The sequence below is a fragment of the Melospiza georgiana genome, chromosome 2, assembly GCF_028018845.1.
Source record: "Melospiza georgiana isolate bMelGeo1 chromosome 2, bMelGeo1.pri, whole genome shotgun sequence".
Classification (NCBI taxonomy): Eukaryota; Metazoa; Chordata; class Aves; order Passeriformes; family Passerellidae; genus Melospiza; species Melospiza georgiana.
The window spans coordinates 99,449,785-99,477,617 of record NC_080431.1 but is presented as its reverse complement, the minus strand read 5'-3'; the positions used below and the strand labels follow the sequence as shown (position 1 = coordinate 99,477,617).

Sequence of the window (27,833 nt, the reverse complement as noted above, 5' to 3'; positions counted from 1 at the left end):
TTTATCAAATTTCAATTGGTTGTAGTAGTCTTTGCTTTGTCTCGTATAGTTTTCAAGTATTTTTGGATTTTCTGTGTTAGACTTCATAACATGAACAGGATGTGGTTGCAGAGATGATGAAATAAAAAAATGTTATTTAGATTTTGGATGGGGTTTTTGTTAATATGAAGATTTAAACCAGTATATTATCACAGAACTGCAGAATGGCTGGGTTTTAAAAGGACCTTTGGAGATGATCTAGTCCAAGCTGTCTGCTAAAGCCCGTTCACTTGGAGTAGATTGCACAGGATCACATCCAGGCAGGTCTCAAGTATCTGCAGAGAGAGTCCACAACCCTTTTGGGCATCCTGTTACACTTGTTTTGTCACCATCACTTAGATGAACATTTCTCTGTTTCAGTTTTTGCACATTGTCCCTTGCCCTGCCACTGGGCACAGCTGAAAAGACCTTGGCCCCATCTTCTTGATACCCATGCTTGAGACCTTTGTAAGCATTGATAAGATCCCCTCTCAGTCTCTCTTCTCTAGGCTGAATGGGCCCAGCTACCTCAGCCTTTCTTCATGAGAGGCTCCAGTCCCTCAGTCATCTTTGCCCTCCACTGGACCAGCCCTAAGAGCTCCATATCCCTCCTGTCCTTGGGATCCCAGAGCTGGACACAGCACTCAGATGTGGCCTCACCAGGGCTGAGCAGAGGGCAGGATCCCCTCCCTGCTGGCAATGCTCTCCCTAATGCCCCCCAGGATCCCACTGGCCTCCCTGGCCCCCAGGACCCACTGCTGGCTCATGGACAGATGGTTGTCCACCAGCACCCCCAGCTCCTGCTCCACAGAGCTGCTTTCCAGCAGGTCACTCCAGTCTGTGCTGGCACAGAGGGCTGTTCTTCCCCAGGTGCAGGACCCTGCCTTTGCTGAAATCTACAGAACTTTGTTCAACCCTACAGTTGCCCTTGTTATGTTGAAATTGTTTCTTTTAGCTGTAATGAAAACTTTAATAGCTGCTATAACAGCAGTCTTTCTCTCAGTAAAAACCATTATTACTTTTCTATATTAATAACTACTCAGTTTTTTATTGTATTCCTAATTCAGTGGTCATAATATTCTACGCAGACCAGAGATTTTCTAAATTTTTTTAAAATTTCCTCCTAAATTAAGATGGCTCTCTAGAAGAGTTTTTTACTGTGTCCCAACACTGTAGCCTCACAGGATACCACAGGTTACAGAAACAGAAAAAAAAACCTGTGTGGATTGCTTATATCATTTAAAGAAAAACAAACATGCTCCTAAGGTTGTTTTAGATGATTTCTTTATTTTCATTGGTCCCATTTTAGCTGAGAAGCTATTTTGCTTTTGAATTTGAATCATTTTACTCAGTCTAAGGAGCTAAATATAGGTCAGTCATAGAAGAGTTTAAATGGGCAGGAGGGACTTCTGGAGGGCAGCTGGTGCAACCATCTGCTCAAAGTCAAACTAACTGTGAAGTTAAATCAAATTATTCAGTTCTGTCTGTAAGGCCCTGTAACAGATATTGTCACTGTTTTTTCAATCCATCCTCCATCAATACAAACCTGCAGAGGCCATCTAGGTGTATTGCAATGTGCCTTATGACTTACAGAAGGTATGGTGATGTCTCTTGACTATTCAAAGACAGTTCCTCCATGACTGAAGATGTTTTCCTCAGTGAACTTTGCAGATGAGCCTCTGGGAAGGCAGTGAAAGGACCACAGTGATGCCATCAGGGCCAAAGCTCTTGGTTTTATATCATCCTTCTGAAGAGAATTCATCAGGCCTCTGTCCTGTGCAACAACTGCATCAGAGGGGGTGTTGCAAACTGTTATTGAACTAAACTATTGCTGAGTTTGTTATACAGCAAAGGAGTGACTGCATATCAGTACTCAGAAACTCAACACAGTGTTTGAATAAAAGTCTGAGTAAGGGGATGGATTTCCATATATATGCATCATAATGTGCCACAATTTGGTAAGGAGGAAAGACTTATCTGGGCCTGTTCTTCAAGTGTCATTTCTTAAGTCCCATTAACTTTAGTAAGCATAAGGCATGAATGGAATGTAGAATCTGGACTTTACATTCAAATAAAGCTCTTTCTGAAATAGTCTTTCAGTTTGCGTGCTTTGGTATGGTGACAATAATCACTTCAGGATGTATGCTAGCAAAAATACCTCCACACTTCAGGCAGTACAAGGTACTTAGCAAGTGCACATGATGTTGCTAGACAGAGCCATCCAAAAGCATGTTGTATATGAATATAATAGCTTCTTTCTGAAGGAAAAAAATCTTTTCCTTGCTGCCTTTCACTTAGGTCTGGGATTAGAAAAACAGTACATTCCTTAAGCAGCATGAATCCCCCTTTTGTAAATGAAAAATAGAATGTGTTCCATGGCCAGATATTTTGGCCGTCTTGATGTGTGAAATTAGAAATCATCAAGTAGTGAAATAAAATTAAACAAATCACTTTTAACGCCTTGTTGCTGAGGTCACAGAGTACCATCTGTTACAAAAAATGGATGCACTCTGAAACCCCTATTTAAAGTGATTGGATAGTGGGGATGATTAAGAACCTCAGTATATTGTGCAGTAATCAAGACTGAAAGTGTGAAAATAAAAAATTCTGAAGTTTTCTCTGTTTTTCTGTGGTTGGGCAACTAGAGAGCTGAGTATTGGACTTAGCTGAAAATCCACCAAGTTGCTGCAAATCTGTATATGAAAATAAAATTTTGCCCAGACAGACATAATAAAAAAAATCCCACCTTTTATGAACTCTCTGCATCAATTTCCATCCCTTGCTGCATTAATTATAATGCACTAAAATATCAGAATGTAATTTCTTTCCAAAGCGCTTGTCACAACAATATTTTCTAAAGTCATTACTCTGCCTTCACTACTATTTTCTCAGGGCCTGTTATTTGAGTGTAATACAACTCTCCTTGCTCAGGTAAAGCTTTACCTTCCTTTTCTTTGAATTAAGTCTATGTGCATTTACTTCCCCCTGTTTAAATTAAACATTTTAAGTACCTCTAGATATTCAAAATCAATATATCTGCCTCTTGGTTTTGCTTAAAAAAGACAAATATTTAAAATGCATTAAGACTTGGCTTCAGGCTTCTTTCTTTGTGTTTCTGTAAATGCTAAAGCAGAAGAAAAAAGAATACCTAAGGCAGGAAGAGGCAGAAAATCTACCATTGTCTGATAAATCAACCAAACAAGAATAATGAATTAAATTACTGAGAAGAATAAAATACAAGGCATGGCAAAGCAAATAGAGAGCTAACACAAATGCTTTTAAACCCAGATCTTAGGAAAACAAAATTAACTTTCACTTAGTTCAGGGACATAAATGAAGTGACTGTGTGTGCTGACTCTTTGTTTGTAATAAGGTATTTCATGTGGCAGGTTTTGAAGTGAAAGCTTTCCCATTGATAACACATTCAAATGGTCCTTTCTCATGGCAGTAGGGCCATTGAGGGTAAAGAAATCCTTCAGTGGCAGTTGGAGTTTCCAGCTCCTGTAAAGAATTCTGCAGTACTTGCTGAACACTAAAGCATTATTTGGTTTGGTACTAGCTGTTGCATTGGGCAGATTAGTGTTTGAGCAGCTGGCATATTCCAATTACTGATATTGTAGCAGTAAAATACTTGTACTTCAAGATATCACTATGGTCCAGATGGTTCTTTCAACAAAATGACCTGACTAATTATAGTGAAGTATAAACTAATATATTGCCCTCAGACTTCCAGGAGAATACAGGGACTTTGTCTCAGCAGTGGCTGATTGTGTGGGTATGCATAATATGCATTAGTTCTTAGGGATTTAATTAGTAAAGCTGGCTCTAAGCACAGGACTCTTCAACTAGATCACCTCTTTAGAAACTCACTGGCAGATATTACAGAATTTGCTTTTCCATATGTACTACTCCTGACTCAGATGTCTCTATCTTATGGGCTTCCACAGCATCGAGCCTGGGGAGATAGGTAGTGCTGTAAGCTTTATTTATCATGGGAAATTATTCTGGAGTTAAAAGAACATCCTGTCAGAAGTGTCTGTGTGGTTCCTATGGTTCCTACCCCTCCCTAACTTTGTCTTTCTCCTCTACCTTGTCTTAATGTAGTTTCAGGAAAAAAATCTCTCTGCCTTTTTTAAAAGGATGTAAAGGGTAGCATCTGACTGTCTCCAGTTCTGCTTGTTTTGCTTTATGAAGTGCCTATAGGACCCTGGTTTCTGTCCAAATGTGAAATACTTACAATACTTAAAATGTTACTAGTGGGAGTCATGAAAAACATCAACCACAAATAATAAAATTTGGTAGAGCAGATGGTTTTCAAATTCTCAAATAGTCTGCAATTGATTAGTGAGGCCAGTTTAAAAGTTTTAAAATTACATTTACAATGATGGCAACCTCAGTGGCATCTCCCCTGAAAATGGGACAATATTGGAAAGTCTTTCCAAAGGCACAGTTTAGTGCATTTCTTCATGATTTCACAGGCAGAACAGAAAACCATTACTTGTTGCCTTGCACTTGCTTCCAAACCTCCAGACCTTTCAGGGTAGGTGGTTAAAGCTCTTGGTATGAGAGATTTAGAGGCAAGTTTGTCCAACTGCTAGTCTCAGGAATGTAATTGGAATTGATTCAAAGTCTGCCAGGAAATCAAATAATCACAAGTCAAATCAGAACTACCCACTGAGTTCCCAGAGCACAGACAGCACAGAACACAGATTTTACTTAACAGGCACCCGCTGGTGTTTGCTGAAGGCTGTACTGGACTGGTTTGTACATTTGTACACTTTATACATTTATTGGTTAATTTTTTAATTTATGTAGTTTGGGCTGTGCACAAGTCCTCAGTATGACCTGAATCATAATCCAGAACATCTTTAGTCATTGTGAAAGTGCTTTTAATTTACCTTAATTTATGCATTTAAAAGAAGTCTTCTTTTAATTCTTAATTTAGTCACTGATAGACATTGAACCCTGATTTCTTTTGAACTTACATGAAAAGTTTAAATAGAAATGTAATTGCAAATTACCTGGTCTGTGAGTTCAATCCAAAGATAGACCATCATTAGCTGGAATGCACACCTGCAGTTGGATTGCAGATACACTTCCAATATTCCATTGCAAAGTCATTTATCAAGACTTAATCCCCTTGGAGACGCCGAAGAAATTAACTGGCCAACTAATTAATAAACTCTTGCCTGATTTTTAATTCTTCAGGAAAAAATGCATTTTCAAAATACATTTTCAGCATCTTTATGTACCTTCAATATGTCTGTGTCTGACTAGTACAATTTTTTCAACTTCTAATTACTTCCTGAGTATTAACACAACTTATAAAGCTAATTATTTTAACAACAAACACAGTACTTTTTATAAATATATATGCATACATATATAGTATCACTAAACTTGGCAATGGCAATGTCTGATGTGAAGCTGTCTTGATAATTGAGGGGTAAAATGGCAAGCTTTTTACAATCCAAATATGGAATCACAGAATATTCTGGGTAGGAAGGGACCCAGAAGGATCATTGAGTCTAGCTCTTGGGTGAATGGCCCTTATGGGGATCAGACCCACAACCTTGGCGCTGTTAGCACCGTGCTCTGACCAGCTGAGCTCTTCCTCTCCTTTCCCCAAACTGTATCACTAGGTCAGATTAAGTCAAAGCTCTGTCTCACAGGCTTACACTCTCATTCCTGGAGCAATCCTACCATTCCTGCTGTGAGTAAAAGGTACTGAGGTTCAGCAGTTTACAGGATGCTTCTCATGAGCTATGGGCTAATAACTGCTCATGAGTGCTCTCTTAGCCTGCCTAAGTTCTGGATGAAGCATTGATCTTTTGATCCAGGGTAGGTTAACCTGTCAGCAGGGAGTCATCATCCTTATGGTGAAAGTGGTTTAAACTAATGAGTGTCCTCTTGTAAACTGGGTCAATTTTCCTCCACATGCATCTTTTTAATCTCTATTTTTAATTAGCTGGTTTATAAGGTGGCCATAAAACCAGTCTCATAAACACTACAAATAGGAGAAGGAAATGGGACTATTTGAAGGACTAGGTAGAGTTGGAGGAAAAGAAACCAGAAAAACAGTTTCTGAAACTGAAATTATAATCTAATTTTTAAGATGACCCATATATGCAGCTGATGCTGATAATGAGATGTTAATGTCAGTTTCTTTTGCTCCTGTGACCATAAACTAGATGCAAAAATATCCATAGTAGTCTAGACCAAAGATCCCACCCAACAGGTGTTCTGTCCTTGGCAGTGGCCAAAAGCCAATCCAAAGGAACATAAGAATAGGGCAAGAGTGTAACAGCATTTCTGCATATTACTGTCCCAGCTTCAGACAACTTCTAGGTGGTCAAAATTCTTGAGCCCAATGTGATTTCACTGTATTTATTCACTTCTGATGAATTTATCTTCACAATAATATCCAGTGTCCTATGAGAGTCACCATGATTCAGGGTGTCTGAAACATCCTGAGTGATGGAGTTCCTGAATTTTATGTGCTTATTCCATGTAGAACCACTTTTATTTTTTTGTCTTGGAGCCAACTCTTCCACATTTATATGAATCTTAATTCTTGCTCTGTTTACCTTGTCTGTATGCACATGATTTTATAGATATTTAACCTGGTTTTGCTGTATTCTGTTTCTCGTAGACACATGAATCTTAAACTGCAGATGTAGAAGCTGCAGAATAATGTTGTAAATTTTTTGAATACCAGTTCAGCAAAGCAACATCCTGGTATGATGTTCCATAATGCATATCAGGAAAGTCCAGTTTTGGAACTCCATGGATCACTGCATGCAAACCTACCCATGTATGGCTTTTGCGTGAGGTCTGAGAGAGAAGGGAGTAGCTGGTCCATCCCTGCCTCTCTTCCCACTGTGGAATTAGGGGCAAGATGAGTCTGTACTTTGGCTCAGGAATTTGGTGAGATTCCAAGATTACTTACCCCCAATGTAGTAAACTTACACAGTCTGCTTGTCTAAATTATTTTTCAAAGTTAAACAGAAGTCTAAAGTTAACGGTAGAGTACCTGGTGGCATTTTCAGTGTATGTATAACCTTGGTGAGCCTTGGATTTGTTTGTTTGGGTTTTTTTTTCTTTTCCATTAAATTCAGGTCTGGGATGCTTAGCTAGCTTTGAAAATCTAGCTATGAGGGAATAATGTAGAAAGCCTCTATTCAGGCTACAAGCAGCTATTGTGAGACTTGGAGCTTACAAGAGGCAAATTTCCTTGTAATGGAAAACCAGAATGAGATACTGTTGAACTCGCTTTGTATAGGATGTTGTGTGTGGGAAAATAAGTAAGGGTAGAGGTAATCCGGCTTAGAGATGATCCCAGGCTTAAATCCCTCAATATAAACATCTTCAAACCTTGAGGCTTCCTAGGTCCAGATATGGACAAAAATACTGTGTCTCAGGCCTGTCTTTAAATTACACAGTAATTGTTAATATCATTTTTGGAAAGGCTTACTGTTCTATTATACAAAGAATGTGTTCTGTAGAAAGAAAGTTTGTTTTAAATGGCATAACGTGAGAAACAAAATCTTTGTAATTTAATCGAAACTGCTTATATTCCATGTAAGAGCAGGAAACAGTATGGTTTGTCTTCTTAAGAATTGTTTGTTGAGTGAAGTTTAAATGTCAGCTGAAGGTTTTGGTGTTATTTTTAAACATACTGCTTGAATAGGTGATTATTAAAAAGCTTTTTTTCTCAAGAGGTGTCACGAGTACTGTGAATTTCATAACCAAACAAAACTTAGGATTTTCTTTTTTTTTACACCATCGGGTGAATCAATGCAGAGGAAGCAAAAGACACAGAGCTGTTATAATTTTTTTTTTTCAAGAGAACTTACCTAAAACACCTGTGACAAAACAAGTGGTTTTTACAAGGAAAAGGGGAGCGCAGAGAGACTTGCAATACATAAGCACATTAGTGCAGCATTTTAACATTAGTTGGAGGTAAATTGCGTTTACCTCATTTTGCATTTGCTAAAGTACCATGAGTAAAATAGTACTTCTTATTATATTATTTCTTCTTGTCCTATCATTAGATTCAGATTGCAAATGTTGGACACCATGAATCAGAGTAATACAATGGCTCATGAACCAGTTTATGAAGTAATGAATAAATGTTATGATCTACTACTGACTGAGATCATATTTTGCTTCCCTGCAGTACACTGAAGTATCTCTTCCCAAACTGATATTCCATCATGCTGTTATTTAAATGTAAAAAATACAATGTGAATCACTTCACACTAATCATGTCTTCAAAACTGAAGGAACTAGTAGTAAATAACACTGCTTCATTTGTTCACTTGGATTTTGTCCATATTTCAGCCTTCCCTGCATATTTTTCAGCACCTCTCCAGCAACTGAATTTCATCAGGAAAAAGCATTGATGGTAAACTGCATATATTAGATGTCTGTGTAGACATGGAAAACAATATTTTTCCAATAAACAGATGAACATGAGGCTGAGAGAGCAGCAGACACTTCATCACATTAATCTCAAATATTTCCATTCTAGTTTGTGGTGTGGAAATGCAGGCAAGTGCTGCTGCAGGGCAGACACTGCTGCTCATCCTTCTGCTGGGGTGGTGGGTTGGAGTAAGTGCTGGGTTGTAATAGATGCCCATCTGTAAAGAGGGTTATGTACTGGGAGGAGAAAGAGCAGGAGCATTTCTTCAGGAAGTCTTTGATTTGTACAAGTGTTTAAGCACTTCATAGTTGATAATATCTTTTGATTTATGCAAGGCATCATTAATTTCACCATTTACCATTGCTACAATTTTGCCATTCAATACAGTGAGGTAAATATTTTTTCCTGGATGCTATACTGACACAGGATTTATGCAGAGCTCTGAAAAATCACACTATGACTTTACAGTAGAATCAATTAATCAAGCTTGTAGATACTGAGGCATGTACTTCATGTGCCCTGAGCAGATTCTGCCCTGTGTTGTGATATTAAATATAAAATATTTTCCCCTTGCTCTAGCCTATTTTTAGAGAAGTAATGCTGCAGGACACGTAATTCAGAAAGGAAATCACTTAATTTTTTTATATGTCTTTCTTCCTATTAGTCTAAGACCATCAAAGACATGTTCAAGACCTTCTTTTAACCACAGTTTTGATGATCATTAGTGTCTTGTTTTTGCTAGGTTCTATCTAAATTTTCTGCCCTGATGCTTTAGCTACCCTTAACTACTGAAGTTAACACAACTGTTCATATGCCCAAGTGCTTTGTTGAATAATGGCCCCTGTTCTCAGAAGCTTGTAAGAACAATCTCGCCAGTATGCAAAGAAAAACAAAAAAACATGTCAAAAAATATCATTGTGGTTTGCTAGATGAAATATCAGAACTAACAAAATATAATAAAGTTTTAGCTGCACGCAAAACAAATTATTTTAATAATTTTCTTGCTCAATAGGTTCAGAGATATTTCATCCTCCTTATGGCATTCTGTTTGAAGAAATTTGAATGAGGACAACAGGTTTACATATGGCTCATTATCTTCCAAGCTTTGATAACAGCTCCTTTTGACATACAGTTAGCATATTAATTATGTGTAAATATTTTGGAGGGAGTCAGTTTGTTGAGGTATTGCGACAAAAAGGACAGAACTTTTTTTTTTTTTTTAATGAAATACTTATTTCAAAGCTGCTGGTTATTTGTATTAAATTGCTGATTTTATGCTAGCAGATAAAGGTTTTCATATGTCTTATTTTATAAAATTTACTTTTATACCTTTTTTTATTCTAATGGGAAAATCTATCAGACTCTGCATGTTAATTACTTTCAATCCTGTCATGATGCAGAAATCACCTTGATGTTGCCATGTTTATTGATGCCAGACATTTTTATTGTAATTAAACCTTAATTTGAGCTGCTGTTGCTGAACAATTCTGCTGTGAAACCTTGTTTTCCAGCAAATCCCATTTGATTTTCCTTCTAACAAGTTTTTTGTAATTTAGTTGCCTGCATAATAGTGCTGTCACAGCTGGTATTAATTGGCATTTTTCTACCAAATAGTAGAGACCCACATCAGAATAACATGCAAGAGCTGAAATACTTCTACAACACACACCGTTATCATTTTCACCACTTGACAGGGTGGAACAGAGATAAGGAGCCATGACGTGCTTTGCCTAAAGACCTCAAGCACACCAGTGGCAGAACTCGCCCCAGTTCCTGACACAGTCTGCTGCAATTTTCTTGCTGTGGATCGCAGGATACAAAGAAATAAATAAAATCTCTGCTTAGCTGGTTTTCTGGGGTGGCTCCATATTGATGATGTTGGGCTGCATGAGCAAATTTCACTGCTAAAATGCCCCTGCTATGCCAGTTTTTCAGGTACAAAGCTTCAGCTCCTTGCGAGAGTCAATTTGGCACTCTCCTGGAACAGTAACTGCAATATAAAGGAGAAGAAGTATTTGAGGCAGAGAAAGTAGCTGTCTGCAGTAGCGTGGTAAAAAGAAACCACATTAGATGAAATTATTCAGCAGCAATGTATTTGTACAAAACAGAAACATGGAAGAGGTTGAAAATGATGAGAAAAATAAAAAAAAACCCCTTTAAAATGTAGTTTATTTTAAATAAACTATAGGACCATTTAAACCAGAAGTTCCATTTAGGAGAACTTGCAGAATTACCTGAAATTTTGTTGGATTATTGTTTTGAATGATACACAGAGCTTTAAATTCTGTGGGGAGGTGATTTAGTATTCCTAATACTTTTGTGCAGCCTTGGCTTAGACTATGTTGAGGTCTATCAATTTAAGATGCTTAAATATTGCATATGAACCTGAAGTTTTCCAAGTGGCAAACACATGTAGTTGGCATTGGCATTAGTAGAATTTTCAGCTGTTTTTACAGCTTGAAGATATAGAATAAATGCACATTTTCCATCCAGAAAAATCAAAAGTTCATTTATTTGTTTTTATTAAAATTGAACTAAAGCATTTAAATTGGGGAGGGGGAGAAAGCACAAAAATCTGATGAAGAACATCTTTGTAAACACTATTGATAGAGAGCTTAGTGGAGTTACTCATGTGAAAATAAAGGCAGTTTGGGGTAAATTAAAAAAAAAACACATGCTTTAAAGCATTCCTTGAGCCATAAATTTCTAATTAGAGATGTAAGATTTCTGACCAACAAAGTTAGCTGCATACCCTTGTTGAGCAAAAGAGCTAAGAGTGCATGGGATTTTAAGAACATGATCATGTGGTGTCTGTACAGCCATTTTTCTTAAATCTAGAAAGTCAATTTATACTTCAGAAAATCTACTTTAAAAATCACGGTCATAGTAATTAACCTCAACTATTAGTTTATTTGAAAAGATTAGTTATGTACATTTGTCTTACAGACCTAAAAATCTTTAGCTTGGGCATCTGGAGATAGTTTCCATGTCAGTATCATTAAGAGGTTTTTAAAGCAATTGTCCTGGATTGCCTTTTTTTTTTTCTATTGATATAAATTTAAAATAAAATAATTATTTGAATAAGCAGTCAGCTGTTTGTACTTAAGTGGCTATTTTGTTGACTAATTTCACAATCTTAGAGCTCCTGAAATAAGTGCTAGTACTTATTATGTCCTTCAGGTTCACTGTTTCTATACAAATATTTTGAGTTCTGGGGAATACGAATGCTTGCTGTTTGTGCAAGCATCATTATTTCTAGTATCAAATGATAGACATTCTAACCATGAGAACAATGAAGTTGAAAAGCTCTATAAAGACTCATAATTGAAAATTTAGAATCAAGAAAACTCCAGATATTCAGAAAGAGGTTGATACTGTGACATCTGAAATACCAGGGAGGCAGACTGAAGCAGTCTGGCAATTTCTTGACAGTGTTTTGTACTTATTATAGCAGGAATGGCTGAGTTTTCTGATAAAACTCTCCAAAACCAGTCCCATTAGGTAATGAATATTCTGTTCATATTAACTACTCAGATGGCTTTTTGGAGAAAGTTGTGGCTGTGAGCTCAGTGTGTGAACCTTTGCTGAGCTGGATCCAGAGCCCTGGGCTCTGGTGGCAGGGGCTGACATTCAGCTGGGTGCAGCTGGAGCTCATCCATTACCCGTCCCTCAGTGTGCATTGGACAGCTAAACCCAAAAATCTAAATAAAATTATAGTAGTGATCTCAGTAGGACAGTGTGAGATTGCTGAAAGGAGGCTGGGAGAGGCTTTTCTTTTGCATGTGTGATAAATACAAAATCAGCTTTTTAATGTTTCATAAAACTTTAGAATAATGATCTTGATGAGCAACTTTATGAGACAAAAGCATATTCTAATAATTTTTCTCAGCTTCTTATTGGACTTTTTAGATAATTTCATGCATTTTGTCTTCTTTTGGTTTTAAAAATATTAAAGGTAATTTCTTAAACAATCTTGTCATTTCATGTGCATACTTCATGCATGCATATACACTTTTACTTTTTCAGGGTTCTAGCTTTATTTAATCACAAAAGTTCCCGCTTTTCCCTGTTTTTAAAAAGTTTCTGTCTCAAGAAGTAGCTACTTCCTTATTGTATTTCATACTTTATTCTGTTATATTGCACAGTATTAGTCAGGCTTTAGACACTGACAGGACAGATTTTTTTAAAATGAGAAAATTGGAGGGGGTTTGTTGTAAATTATTTTTACATTTCTCTTTTTTAACACATGGCATTTAACCTGTGTATCTTCTATTTTTTTAGATAGCAGCAATCATAAATACAGAGGTGAGAACTGAAGAAGTTTTAGTCTTGCTGGCTGACATGATGCCTTCCAGTTTATAACAGCTGATGTACTTGTACATGTGATACAAAAACCTTTTTCAGATAATGTCTACTTACTCACTGAAAATTTAAAAAATCCCATTATTTCAGTGTATGTTGTTATCAGACTACCAGAATACTATCAAATTTAAGATTCATTAGCTCAAATAAAATCAGGAAAAGAATTAAGAAAACTTCACCCTACGTACACAGTACAAGCTGATAGGTTTTTAAAATGAATTTCTAATTTTCTATATTCTTCTTTAACCTATTTTTGTTTTCTTCAAGTAGAGAAGTTTTCAGAAACCGCAGGTGTTTACAAGTGGGTTACTAAGGGTTTGCTAATGCAGGAAAGAAGTAGGAAGGCAGGAAGAGAAGAACTGTCTGGGAGCAGAAGCTCACATAATTAATGGATGTGGACCTGCTTGAAAATACAAGAGGATTCCAATGTGGCAGTAGCTGGAAATAAATATTTTTTCCCTTCCCAGGCAGTGTACAGGGCTAGGCTGTATGGTTGCATTGAGCAACCTCCTGGTGGGAGGTGTCCCAGCCCATGGCAGGGGGTTGGAACTGAAGGATCCTCAAAGTCTTTTCCAAACCAAACCCTTTGATGGTTCTGCGATTCTACCTTGAATTACATTTCTGAGCAGAGGCCCAGTAAACCTCTACACCAATATATCTGAATGCTGAGCTCTTCTAAGGCTTTATGCTTGGGATTTGTCTTTTCCCAGCTGCCCATGTAGTGGTATTTTGTGACCTATCCTAGAGATGTATTTTATCTAATCCCTCACTGCTGGACAATTACAAGGTTTAATTGGCTTGGATAAATGTTTAGCCAGAGGAGAGTGATTTATTTCTAGATTTCAAGTGAAAAGTATTACAAGCAAAAATACACATTTTGTAGCTTTGCAAAGAGCAGTCCACCCATGAAGAAAGTTTAAAATAATCAGAGAATGATAGAATAATTTGGGTCAGAAGAGATCTTAAAGATCATTGAGCAGGTGATATTTGATAATAGAATCAACTGGAAGAGATGAAATCAGATGAAACCTACTTACAAATGCACTGTGAGTTTTTGTCTTCATCCAGTAGGCACATCAAGTGGGAAAACTTCAAGAGATAAGCAAAAGCACATCCATTTCTTTATTTATTTTAAATGAGAGGGAACAATCACAAAGCAGGAAATGTACTTTTTAATGGATTTCTTTTTGAAAGAAGTATTGTTTCTAAAGAAATTGCAAAAATAATTAGCATATATGTTATTATGAAGAACAGCTACTGCAAAAACCTATTTCAAGGGGCCATTTCAGCTATTTTCCTACAATAGTAATTTTCTCTTTAGTTTACAATCCTTTTCTTCTGAATCTAGACTGCTCATAGCAGTCTAGTACCAGATCAGCCCTTAAGGCATCAGAAACATTTGTTTTCCCTCCTGAAACCCACAGTCAGGCATATTAGTGATTCTGTCATACCAAGCTAATTAATAATTACATAATTTTGCATAATTTTGCATCCCCTATATAGAGAATGAAATCCAGAAAAATGTCAGGAACTACTTGCACTACCTAATGTTTTCCTTCTTTTGTCAATTCTTTTTTCTCTTTGTTTTTCTTCCCTATTCAGGCATTATTAGACAAAAAGCTAGAAGAGCTGAAAATAAGTTGAAAGCTTATACTGTTGGTACTGCAGCAAGTTTTGTCATTGATTTAAATGGGAGTAAACTTAAGCCTTCAGCATTACTCATAAGAATCAAGACTAGAATTTTATTTGGACAGATACTGAACTAAAGGTTTTATGGCTTATCCTGAAAGAAGAAAGCTTGGGGATTTACAGGCATATTTTCATATTTTCAGGCACAGAATTCTCAAGCAGTGCCAGGCAGCAGTATTGCAATGCTCTAACAATATAAACAGTCAGGCAGTTGACACCAAGTCTGTCTCAGTATTTGCAGGATGATTAGAAGTAGCAGCATTGAGATTATTTTTTTTAATGCTCAGTTTAGATTCTTTTTTTTTTAATGTAAGCAGCACATGGTAACATATCTGAAAATGAAATTTCACTTTTTATCTCCTTTAGCTGATACAAGGTTTAAATTTCATTGGTGTATCATATTTTCTCCATTATATTAAAGATTGCTTAGTGAGGAATTACCAACTCTACAATACTTAAAATTCCTTCTGTTTTTATCCAGAGAAGCCAGAAGAGTTGCAATGGTGAAAATGTACTTTATGTCTTTTGGTGAAAACAAACTTATATGTCTTTTCCTCTCTTTTTACATCATTTAGATATCAGCATGAATCAATTCCAGGTTCACTGGTTACTGGAGTCCTGTGCACACAATGACACCAAAGGACTTAGGAAAGTAACAGAGCTGACTTATGTAAGTCTCCTTTGAGCCCCCTGCTTGACTCTGAGTAGTTCCTAGGCAGCAAGAGAAAGGATAGTTCTGTAACATAACACAAAATGTGTTTTACCCTGTTTGTTAGATCAGTAAGGATGCTTTCTTTTTTATGTTCCTCTTTGGCAAAAGACAAAAATTATGTCTCTGGACTGGTTTTGGGTTTCTTGGATTTCCTAAATACACACTAGACTAAAATATTTTATTTATTTTTGTTGTTATTCAGAAAATGAGACCAGACAAACTTCTTAACTAAGTACTTCTATATCTCTACAAGATATAGAACACTGAGCTTTATCTGCAATTAATAATGTAAGACTTTAGCACAGTGCAAATACTGAACAGTAATAATAGTAATTAATAAATCAGGTTTTCTTTTAGACATGCAGATGAGTTTCAGGTGATTATTCTCCCTGAGGAGAATAATAGATAAGAAAAGAAGAACTGTTGGTGACAAATACTGGATATTAAATCTGGAAGTCAGACAGATATCAGATGGGGAGAAAAACTCCATGTAAGTACATGGCAGCCCAAATATATATTGCAGTGGCAGTATTTCCTACTCAATTTGATGGCAATCTAGTGTCATCTGTCTCTATAACACATTATTTGAACAACAGAGTTTGTGATTGGTGCATCAGAATTGGTTTAGTCTGTTATGCAAAATGGACAAAATCACAATTCACCTTTCCTTCTTACCCTGATCTGTACAACCCCATCAATTCAGGGATGTTAATGTCATGTAAAGGAGTAAATCAAAAGACATGATTTCTCATACAGGATGGTGTTAGTTTATAAGATTTACGGCTTCATGGGGTCAGCAAAGAACAAATTAGAGGTGTGTGACAGTGGTCACAAGGGTTGCAGGATGAAGAGAGAGGCGAGAATGTTGACCTCATGTTCAGAAGGCTTGATTTATTCTTTTATGATATATATTACATTATGACTATACTAAAAGAAATAGAAGGAAAAGTTCTCAGAAGGCTAGCTAAGCTAAGATAGAAAAGAATGAATAACAAAGGTCTGTGTCTCAGCAGAGAGTGAGACCCAGCTCTGCCATGAGTGGTCAGTAAATCCAAACATCCACAGGAGACCAATCACGGATCCACCTGTTGCATTCCACAGCAGCAGATAACAACTGCTTACACTTTGTTGCTGAAACTTCTCAGCTTCAGCAGGAAAAATCCTAACAAAAGGATTTTAATGAAAAGATGTCTGTGACAGAGGTGGATTTAAAAAATGACTTTGACATAATGTTATGGAGATAGGAGAAACAACATTTAAGAAGTTCATTTCCACTAGAGGTCAGGAAAGACTGTTTGGACATCTGTCCAAATGCATTGTGGGATTAATGAATTTATTTCCAGTCATTTCCTTATTTCCAGTCATTTTATGGTAATTCATCCAATCTGTCATGATAAATAAAAATAGTCCTGTCCCAATTTTAAGGAGAGATCAAACCTGTTGGAGCACTCTCCCAGCAGGTGGAAGTCAGAGAGTCCAGTCTCAGCCCAGTTTGTATGTCCCGTGAAAATGACCTTCCAAGCGAAGGTTGGACTAATTTGCAATTAGAAAAAAGAGGGAGTTATGCAGAAGAACCTGGGAAATTAGTGATTCTGAAGGGAATTAGAGATCTAAAAGGTAGCAAAAGACTTTTGACCTTAGCCAGTAACATATTATTAGGGATTTTTTTCAGGATAAAAGCCAACCAATCAAACATTTTTTTCCGTATATGATTTGTGTTAAAGCTTTCAGACTGTAATTTTCAAAGGTACTTCAGGCAATGCAAAGAATTTAGAAGGGCACTTACACTTTATGTAAAGTTTTCTTCTCCACTCATTGTCCTTAAATAGAGACTTCTGCTTTGTATTTAGCTTTGGAGTTTTTCTTCCTGATAAGAATATAGAAGTACTTAATGTACTCAAGTGGAAAAATATGCATCCATAATGCAATGCTGACTTTAAATGTGCTTTTAAAAAGTTAAACATAGATGAAGCCTGTCATTTACAGCAGCTTAACTCAGCTTTCTTACATTTATTTAATTCGATTAGCATTTATATCCTCCCATTGCTACCCCCACTGCCATCATTCACAGAGACTGTTCTAAATATTAGAAGTCAGTTGCTTTGATGCTGTGTGTCGAAGGAACTGTGTAGAATTGAAGGACATATTCAAATACCATACTAATATATTTTACTACTGAAAATAATCATGACATTGACAATACTTGCTTTCTTCTCTGAGTTAAAACCACATTGGCATGTGTTAAGCATCCAGGAAAATGTTTTTGTGGAGAGAACTTTTAATCTTTTGCCAAAGTTATTTTTCAATTTGTTCATATTTTTTTCCTTTGGGCTCTATTTTCAGCATGTGATCTTTTTGTTTTTCTTGTTGTAGGAAAACTACATTATTCTGAAGGACCTGTCATTTTCATGCAAATACAAAGTAACTGTTCTGCCTGCAAAATCTAAAGGTCGTTTTAAGGCTGAGAGTACTTTCTTTGTTACCCCACCTTGCTCTGCATTTAAAGAAAAAAAGCACAAGCATATTAATTGTCCTGCTGAAGGAGGTAAGGCAAGATCTACAGAACTACCAAATAGTACCAAAAGCATTTATAATCACCAAAAGAGAGTCTTAAAAAGCAGTTTTAGGATAGAAAATGAGAGATTTAAAACAAATAAAAATATCACTAATGCTTATGTGAAAATCAACAGAAATACACAACAGCATTGATTTTGACTAGTACATTATTACTGTTTTGTCAATTAAGAGTAATCGTAGTGGACATACAAAAATATCTGTAATGGCATGGTTGTGTTTTTTTTTCTTTTTCGTAAGGAAGAATGGTTCCCCATTGTATTTATTATAATGATGGAAGATAACTATAAACATGATTATGGTGGTATGACCCATCTTTTTAATGTTTTGCTGCAGATGCAAGCTGTTTTTGCAGTTTGATTTTGCTTAGGTTAATTCTGCTCTCAAATAAGAAATAGAGGCCCTCTAATCTTTTCCAGCATTGTCACAATGTGTAACTAGAGGGCTATGGAAGTTGCAGAATTATGGATATATTAGTTGGAGAGGATTTCTGTGGTCAGCTGGTCCTGGCTCAGGTCAGCCATGGCTTTGCACTGCCAGGTGTGGATACCTCTCTCTCTGGCTGGAGGGAAGCCCTCTCACCTTGGGTCCCTCCTGTTCCCAAGGGTACCCTCATGCTCCATAAGTCACCCAGAACCCTGCTGGCCTTCACTGCCATTTCCTTAATGCCTATCCTGACAGTTCCCAGCATTACAGCCTTCCTGGGCAACTGTAACTCAGGTATAACTTCCCCTAATCAGAGTGCCCTGTTAACTTGTACTACAGTTTTAGTGCATGAATTTTACTCTTCGGCTGAATTATGGAGCTCTGTGCTACCCTGTGCATTTTCTTGTGGCCCCAGAACTTCCTGTCTGAGTTCAGCTATTCTGAAACATGAGGAGCAGGAGAATGGCTCCTTGTGACTGAGGCACTTAGGCCTTCACATGCTGTAGCTTTCTTTTCTGTACCTGCAACTGAGAGCATTTTATCTGAAGTTTAAATTTGGCCCCAAATGTGAGTGGAATATATCAAACAGATTTTTGGTTAACACTGAAAATGTGATGGTAGAAAGCTGACTGCATCGTGTGTAACAATAGAAATAAAACTCTGCCTGACCTTGATTTCTGAAATGAAATGAATATTATTCAAGATTATCTGTAAGAGTTCAGCTTATCTTTTTTTGCTTTCCAAATTTGTAGTGCCAGTTCTACCCAAAGTGTTGGCCAAACCCGAGAATCTGTCTGCATCTTTCATTGTTCAGGAAGGTAACATCACTGGCCATTTTTCCTGGAAGATATCTAAGGCAGACCTTCACCAGCCCATGACAGGGTTTCAGGTCACTTGGGCAGAAGTGACCACAGAGAGCCGGCAGAACAGTTTGCCCAACAGCATCATTTCCCAGTCACAGATACTGCCAGCAGTAAGTTGTCTGTTACTTTCTTTTGCCAGTGGCTCCCTAAGTTTGTGTGTCTGTGCCTCATTTGCAATGTTTAGTGGTGATACAGATGTCAAACACTGGTTCTGCAGGTAAGCTGGAGAAGGAATTAATTTTTCTTCCTTGATAGAGATACAAAGCATAGCTACTCTTCTTGATGATACATCAAACATTTTAAACTGTAGAGCCTGGAGATGCCTTTAATTATCTATCACTATATGTATCTGTCTATTTTTAGCACCTGGTTAACTTGCAGAAGCCTCTGATTTGAGCTGAAATAGTGTCTTGTGTCCCTCAGAAACCACCAAGATTTAGGGCATTTATACCAAGGACCATTCACTCTGACTGAAAATGTAGTATTTACACAATCAGGGCTGAAATGCACAGGGCCCAACTGCTGGAGTTTCTGGATGAGCAGAGTGAGTGTACCAGTGCAATGTGTGCACTCCTCTCTCTGCCCTACCCATGCAGGATTTTATATGATTTGGAACAGCTTCAGCCAGGTCTGTTAAAGGCAATCCCATCTCAGAATATGTGCTAATTTGCCAGAAAAACATGTTTCCCCCCACTTTTTCTCTCTTCCTTTCCCTTTTACTGTCTGCTCTGGCAGTAGCAGCAAATTATCCCACAGGAATGACCAAAGTTATTCCCATGTTGTGCTTTGGCTTCCCCTCATGGGGCAGGTACAGTGCCAACCTGAATCACCTGTCCTGTGGATTCCTGGCCAGACCAGCCTGGCCGGTGGCAGGAACACCCTGCTGCCTTCACTGTCCAGCATCACTTCTCCAGCTATCCCCTTCCTGGGCCTGGGCCTTTGCAGCTTAGAATAAGAAGAGTGATTTCTTCCAGCTTAATGCAGATGATTTATAGTTTTGATTTTGTTTTAGATGAATAACTTCTGATTCCTTAATGTCTGTGAGTCTTTAGCTAGATGTATTCCCATGTGAAAGTTTCTATGAAATTACTTTGAAATTATTTAGCACATGTCTAAGTGACCACAAAAGGTATGGAGCAGTGAAAAGTGAATCCATCGTGCCGTAAATGATGCCTTAAGAGCAGAAGGCAAATTCTTATGGTGTAATTGGGACAAATCTGAAATTAGTGTGGTCACCCTTTTTTTCCCACAAGCTGCAGAAGTGGCCCCAGGCCAGCCACTACTTAAATTACCAATTAGTAGAATCCACTTGCAAATCCAAAATAAAAACCAGTTTATGTAATGAACATGTTTGTTAAAAGAAATCGTTAGGAAAATACATTTTGATTCGTTTTTTAGTGATGGGCATATCAGCTTTTTATGGAAAGTGATCAGCACACTTTCCATAAAAGTCTGTAACAACTTGGACCTTGTACACATGAAACCATAGTATTATGGTTAAAAATGTGTCTGTTCAAAGGGACTGGCAGGCAAAAAATTCGAAACACACTCGCTCAACAAAGTGATGCATATGTTAAATCCTTTTAACGCAATTCTATGAAAATAATTTGTGGCTGCTGACAGTGATAGTACCTGTTTAAACCACTGGTGTGTGTGAGCAGAGCAGCTATGTTTTATTTTCCAATGGCCTGAGAATTGAAGGGATGTGTTTAATTTTAGGATCACTACATCCTCACTGTGCCCAACCTGAGGCCCTCCATGCTGTACCGCTTGGAAGTTCAGGTGCTGACGACTGGAGGGGAAGGGCCAGCCACGATCAAATCCTTCCGCACGCCCGACCTTCCTCCGTTTGCACCCCACAGTAAGCACTGACCTCCTCTGAAATGTGGTCATGACATGTTACAGAATTTCAGTCTTCCACATGTGAAGAGTGGAAACCTTTCTCAAGCCTTAGAGCTTTTACTGATTCCAATAGCATTCCATAAACTTAAGCTGTGTGAAAATACTGGCTTTTTTCCCTTGATGACTGTCCATCAGCAAATCAAATCTTTCTCTCAATCAGTTTCTGTGGTCTAACATTTGCCATTTGTTGCAGCCACAGATCTTTGGCTTATGCCTATAGCCCTTGGGATTCAAAGTTGGTCTGTCCTCCAGGTGCAGCCTGGAGTGATTACGTAGCTTTCAAGATTAGATTTTTCTGGGTTCGCTCAGTCCAGCATAGCTAGAGCTTAAACATATTTCTAAAGCAAGGCAAACCTCTTAATGGCTATTTCCAGCACTTCATGTGTTTCTGAAAAATACAGCTCAGTGTTGCAAAGCCAAATAAAAAATACAATTAGTTCAAAATCTGTCTGCTTGAATATTTTTGTCCTTTTAAAGGCCCACTAAAGTTGCCTGGACTGAACATACACATAGTTGCCAGCACAGACTTAGCACTTAAAAGCTGAAGGATTGAAAGCTGAAGGTCTCACAAAGCCTTTTCAGTATGGATAAATGTTGGCATTACGAATCTAGGGTTTGATATGTGCATAATTTCCTGTTCTTTTGTTTAGGACCTCATCTGAAGCAGCATCATCCACATCACTACAAGCCATCCCCAGAGAAATATTAAACTGTTTCAGATGATTATACAAATAACTGAGAGAAAAAAACTGAGCTCCCAAATGAGGGCTGGGTAACAACACATCTCTTGGAGCAGAGAACCCAGTTTTCCAATGGAAGCTAACATCCTGTAGGATCTGTATCTACTTCTCTGTAGTTTAGACATGAAGAATAATGTTTGCACCATGACCAGGATGAATCATACAGCAAGTATCATTTCAGTACCAGCACTATTCAACAAACTGATGACCATATCCAACTCAACACCTGGGAGAAAATATTCATTATACTGTTCATTATAATGTTTTCATATTGTGTTTAAAGTAGCTTAAAACGGTGCAGTGTATAAAGCTTTTTCTCCCCTTGAATTCAATATTGCTATTTGCAAGGTCCTGTGATGTATACATACTTTTAAAAGATGTTCTCATTAATGGATTTAAGTTATCAATTTTTACTTAAAGCCCTGTCTGCAACCAATTTAAGATTAGTGTGTTTTGATATTAAAGAATATCTCAATTTGTCTGAAATGAGCACATAAGTAAAATAGATTACAGTAGCAGAAACCTTGAAATACCCAGTTTTTAATAATTGTAGTGTCACCATGGAGGATACATATGTATTACCCATGTGGTCTAAAGTGGTAATGTTCTATCATGTAGATCTTCTATTAATACAGTTAATAGTTAAAGGATATACAGGGTAGAAACACCATTGTAGAGAAACAAATGACAATTAATAGAATTGTTTAAAACTTATGACAATGAATGCAGTTAATTAATAGGTTCTAGAAGAATAACTTTAAACACCTTACTTACAATTTTTTGATACATAATATTTCAAAGTATAATATTATCTTGAATACAAACACCAATTTTCTAGTTAAAAATCTGAATAGTTACCATTAAAGTTTTAGAAACTGAAATTATGAGGCACATTTGTTATAGTAGCTGTATAGCTACTTTTTGGCTTTGAATTTTGATGCACATATTTCTTTTCCCTGTGGATCTTTAGAACAGAAGGATGGATGTATTGGCTCTATTTTGCTGTTCTGCTTACAGAAAGAATTATGTGACAATATTCTGGCATCTGGAAAACATTGGCTTATAGTTTATTTGAATTCATTTTTCAAATTTAGACAGAAGGGTGCCCTTTTTAACCATAAGGGAATTCATATTGCCTTATTGTGCAATATAAACTGTCTAGAATAATTTGTCACACAGAGACACATGTCTCAATAGTAAACAGAAACTGCTTGGATTTATTATTGAGAGGGTGGAAAGTATCTGCCAATAAACATCCATACAAATACCCATAATCAGCTCTTAATGTTCAAGATGTTCAAAGTGCTCCTGAATTCTTTGGCACCATTTCCATTGCCCCTTGAATCATCACATCAGACTAATGTACCTCAAAACTTGACTCCAACTGGACAAAGTGGCCACTTTTCCTACCAGCAGATGATACAGACTCATCTGTGCTTCATATTTTTCTGAGATATTCAATAAGAGGAGCTTGGACATTAGTGGTACATGTATTTCCCTTGCTTTGATGACAAACTGTTTTGTGAAAAAGCAAGTATGAAGAAATACCTATCTGAAACTGAGGATCAGAGCTGTGTTTATCATAAAATGTTCATGAAATATTCAGTTTGTCTATACTGAAGTTTACAGCCTTTATACCACAGAGGGGAAGGAATCTGCATAAATTTCTGATCACTTGCTCATTACAATTTTTTTACAATTTTACCTTCAGTTTTAAAGGGCTCTTTTGCATTCTTTTCTATTTTGGTTGCTGTGTTTTTAGATATTGGTCACTCTTCATCTCTCACTTAGTGACCAAGGATTTTTCCAGACTTTTTCTATTGCTACATGGTTTGCAAAGGCCTTTACCAACAGCTTAAAATATATTAAAGGTTATGGTGCTTTGAATTCCTTCCTCTATTTTCCAAAATGCATTAGCAAATTAGCAGATGAGTTCTTACTCCAAAAATCTGTAGTATAAAGGTTTATTTTCAGTTTTCTTAGAATGCGAAAGTCTGAGATATTTTTGTCAGGATGAGAGTGTTTGAGTGTACGTTTTTACAAAGAAAACGAAATTTGCATTGGACTGGTGTGCAGCACTGCTTTCACATTTGGATTGCACAGGGCATAGAGGAGTCTAGAAGTGATCTTTGTAGTGTTTGCTGGATCAGCAGGATCAGGGAAAGTAATTACCTCAGTCTTCTCTGAAGAATTCTGTGCAAACCTTTCAATCACAGTCTGTTCTACTTGTGCTGGATCAAATTGACACTGACTTGATTAGTGTTAATGAAATTACATTTCATTCATAGTGACACTGTAAAGAATAGATGTTGCTCTTTGGTACAATGATGCCAATTCACTGGAGATAAGCAGTAAATTAGGAGCCCTGAGTCCTCATGAAATCATCCTTCTGTGAAGAATCGAAATGGTTTCTGTTTGCTGGTGCCGTTCTCTCTGAGACATTCTTCTGTTCAAAGTAACAGTACTTTTGAAGAACACTGAGAGGTTTCCCCTTCTGAACTAGATTGATCAAAACCAAAAGCTGAAAGTAGAAATTTAGTGATCAAATGTATTATATTGAGTCCACTAAGATGTAAATTATTTTTTCCTGCTACAAATGATCTTATCAACTCACCTTTAAGTCACTCTCCAAATCAAAAATGAAAAATACAAAGTCAACAAAGCTCATGGATGCATATTAAATTCCCAGCTGTGAGTGATTTTCTGATTATTTTTCTAAATTAGCACTACAGATTTGAAGTTTTCAGTGCCTAATTCTAAAGCTTTGTTTGCTGAATCACACAGGGTATTGTCCTAATTTACTAGACTAAGCCACATTAAACATTTAATTCAGCAATAGAGTTGCAATTTGCTACTTAATTCCCTAGTTAAAGATTTATTTTCTCTAATGATGTTGTGTAATTCAGAGTTAATATTGGGAGGATATTAGAGATATTGGGATATTTTAAGATACTCTGCACCTTTACACTAATGTATTATTTACTGTGCATGATTCTGATGGATTTGTCAGTTGAATTCAGGATGCATTTTGTTTATCTTTATTTCTTAAAGGAGAATTATAAGATTATGCTATTTTTGCTAACTGCTTTGTGAAGTGATTTTTTTGTTCGCTGGTGATTTTTGTGTAAGAAAAAAATGGTTTGTTCTTGTTATATCTTTTTTTTTTTTTTTTTTGACCATTTTTGAGTTGTTTATAGAGCAGGAGAAAATAAGATAGAACTTGCGGTGTGTCATCCATGTGCACCAACTTGAATATTCATTAAGCATATAGCACACAGACAACAAGTAAGAAGTCTGATTCTTTAAATGCTGAACATCCTCAACTTAGTGGCTTCAGAAGGAGCTGAGGACCTGGTGTGGCAATGCTGATACTGACACTGATATTTGGCATGGTCACACACAGATTCATTTCTAATGTGAGTGGGAATTTGGCAATTCTGCTAATTGTTATTAGCAGAACTGTATAGAAACCTTAACACGGAGTCAATTTATTTTACAATACTTTCATCTCCATACTCCCAGTTGCAGTCAGGGAGAGTTTCCAGTAAGCAGGTCCTGATTCAGGAAGGTTGGCACAAAGGAAATCAGTGGCATGGAAATAAACCTGTGCAGTAAAGAACGAGCTTTAGTGATGCTTCAAATCAAGCATCAAGCATGGATGTCAGAGTTTGTTTGTTTGAATAATGTCTTAAATCAGGGCCTTGTAAAACAAAGTGGGGGAACCAGACAGTTCTAAATTCTGTGTAAAACACCATAAAATTTTTTATTTTTGTGTATATGTAAATGTCATAGTGATATTGACTTATTTATTAATTCATTTTCTTATACTATGTGCCAAGTATGTTCCTACCCTTTTGATCAGTACCTGTGAACATCAATTACTAAAAATAATGTTATGCAAAACTTGTGCATTTTAACCAGGAATATGCTACTAATCTGTTGCATGTAGTTTTCAATGATTAAAAAAACCCTTTATTTAAAAAAATGTAAATGGATACCTGCAGATGTTGATGATTATATGTGGGTTTGCATGCCAAAACTCATTGTTCAGTTGTGGGCATGAAATGTAACGACTGTATTACCTCTACTGATATATTAGTAAGGTACTATTTACAAAGTAATTAACAGAGCTCTATATGTAAATTTTTTCCTTTTTACTTAATTATATTGTAGTAAAGGTAACAAATGCTTCTCTGTTACCCAAATTGGCTGTAGAAATTACGTTCCTATAACAGTCATTTAAAGTCAATATTTATTTATGTATGTAATACAAAAAGATTGGTCTTATGTGTTTGTCCTGTTATTTAGAGAAAAAATATACACTTGTAAAAACATTTTGTAAAAAAATACAAATGTAAATAGAGTCTGATTTCTTTTACTCACTATTTTCATGTTTAGAATTTGTACATACTGTTTATGTAATAAACTATCCTACATCAAAATATTGCTACATTATCTCCTCCATACAGAGTTTAGAATTTTGCTTTTCTTGAGTCGAAGAGATAGAGCCATCTAAGAAAAATCAGTGTCATACCAAGTACCTCTGCTTCATCTAAATTTCATTGTGTCTGAAGTCATACCATTTTCATACCATTTAACCCTGTCTTTACTACAACATTTTGTTTTCTTTATATAGTCTTCAAAATATTGTGAAAATAAAATTAAATATTATTTGAGTCATTTACATTTAAACCAATAGTAGAAACAAAACGTCATGCATAAGAGCTTGCCCTTTCTCTAGCCTAACTGGATAGTTCATAGTGAAGATTTGTTGATCCTTTTGTTATGCTAACTTAAATTAATTAAGTTGTTGGATCTTTGCCAGTGGCTTGATCCTGCAAGCCAAGATTTTCATGACTGAAACTCATCTGTGTATGCACTAGATTTGGAGTGTTTTCTCTTCCAAAGTACAGTATCCCATGGTTTAAATTTTGTATTTTTAACAAATATAAATACATATCTTGGTACAAATATTTAACTGTTTCAAATTCTCATAGATGCACTGTTATTCTCAGGTGCAATATCCTTAGTTCGGAGATGCACCTTTGAATACCTCTTGACTTACCTAATAAACATTTCTTTTTTGTTAACTTGATGAAAACTTCCAAAATTTCCTGGTATTTCTATCTCATTAGAATAACTGCTTACATTTCTAGTTTTGATTTTCTTCTTACGTAAATGAACAATATTTAGAAACACCCCTATTTTTAAATTTCTCTGCAAGTGGGGCTATTTCTTTAATATTTGCTGTTGTGGTTCAGTAAAGTCAGATAAGAATGATATATCACCTGAATAGGTGAATGGTTAAGTTGTCAAAATAAATGGTTGAGTTGTTCTATACATTGTATTTCAGAAGAGCAATTAATTTTCTCTTTCCATGTTCTCAAAGAAGTATTTTATTCTACATTGGAATGAAGGACACAATGACTGGATTAAATAAAGCATATGAAATAAAGCAAATTTACTACATATAGAACAGTATTCATCATTTTGGGGGTGGTACAACCTGGCTTTTGTGCACCTAAAACCAGAATACACTCAAAAGATGCCATTTCATAAAATAAATTAATACAATGAAAGCTTGTTCCAGTACAAAACCAATCCTCCACATTTCTATTTTCTGATTACAGGTGTTGTATTGACATTTTCTGAATCTATGCCAGCCTCCTTGAGGGAGGCCTTGGGCCAAAACAGTGGCTGCAGCCCTCGGTGGCAGTGCAGCACCTGGAGGGTAAGGAAGCACCAGGGAGAGCAGTGAGAATGAAAGCTTTGAAACAGAGCCAGTGTGCAAGCAGTGAATTGCTGTGTACCCTTTGCATTGTGCTTAATTTCCTTCTTGCTCCTGCTCAAGGTGCTGGCAGGAGTGCAGATGAATATTTAATACACACCTTGCTATAAGCATTTACTGAGTGCTGTGAGGCACAGCAACTAAAGAATTTATGAATGCTTTCTGTACCCAGTTCCTTACCTGTGCTGGTGATTTATTCATGTTACTTAATAATGAGCTGCATTCAGCAGGTCTGTTTCTTCTCAATGGAAAATCAGCTTTGGAAGCAGTGGACTGTCATTTTTCAGGAGAGGTAGGCAAATATGCTGCACACAAATATCCCTTTATATTTGTG

General features: G+C 36.6%; 1 protein-coding gene across 1 annotated transcript in view; it reads left to right on the top strand.

Annotated features, from left to right (window-relative positions):
• The window catches only part of ANOS1 (anosmin 1), a 133,743-nt gene extending 106,600 nt beyond the window's left edge, over window positions 1–27,143 (top strand). Inside the window, exons 10-14 of the mRNA XM_058018726.1 lie at window positions 15,070–15,164; window positions 17,580–17,751; window positions 18,959–19,179; window positions 20,789–20,930; window positions 21,622–27,143. Coding sequence (XP_057874709.1) covers window positions 15,070–15,164; window positions 17,580–17,751; window positions 18,959–19,179; window positions 20,789–20,930; window positions 21,622–21,680 — 689 coding nt within the window. The 3' untranslated portion in view covers window positions 21,681–27,143. The remainder of the gene's footprint in view (window positions 1–15,069; window positions 15,165–17,579; window positions 17,752–18,958; window positions 19,180–20,788; window positions 20,931–21,621) is intronic.
• Window positions 27,144–27,833: the final 690 nt, after the last annotated feature.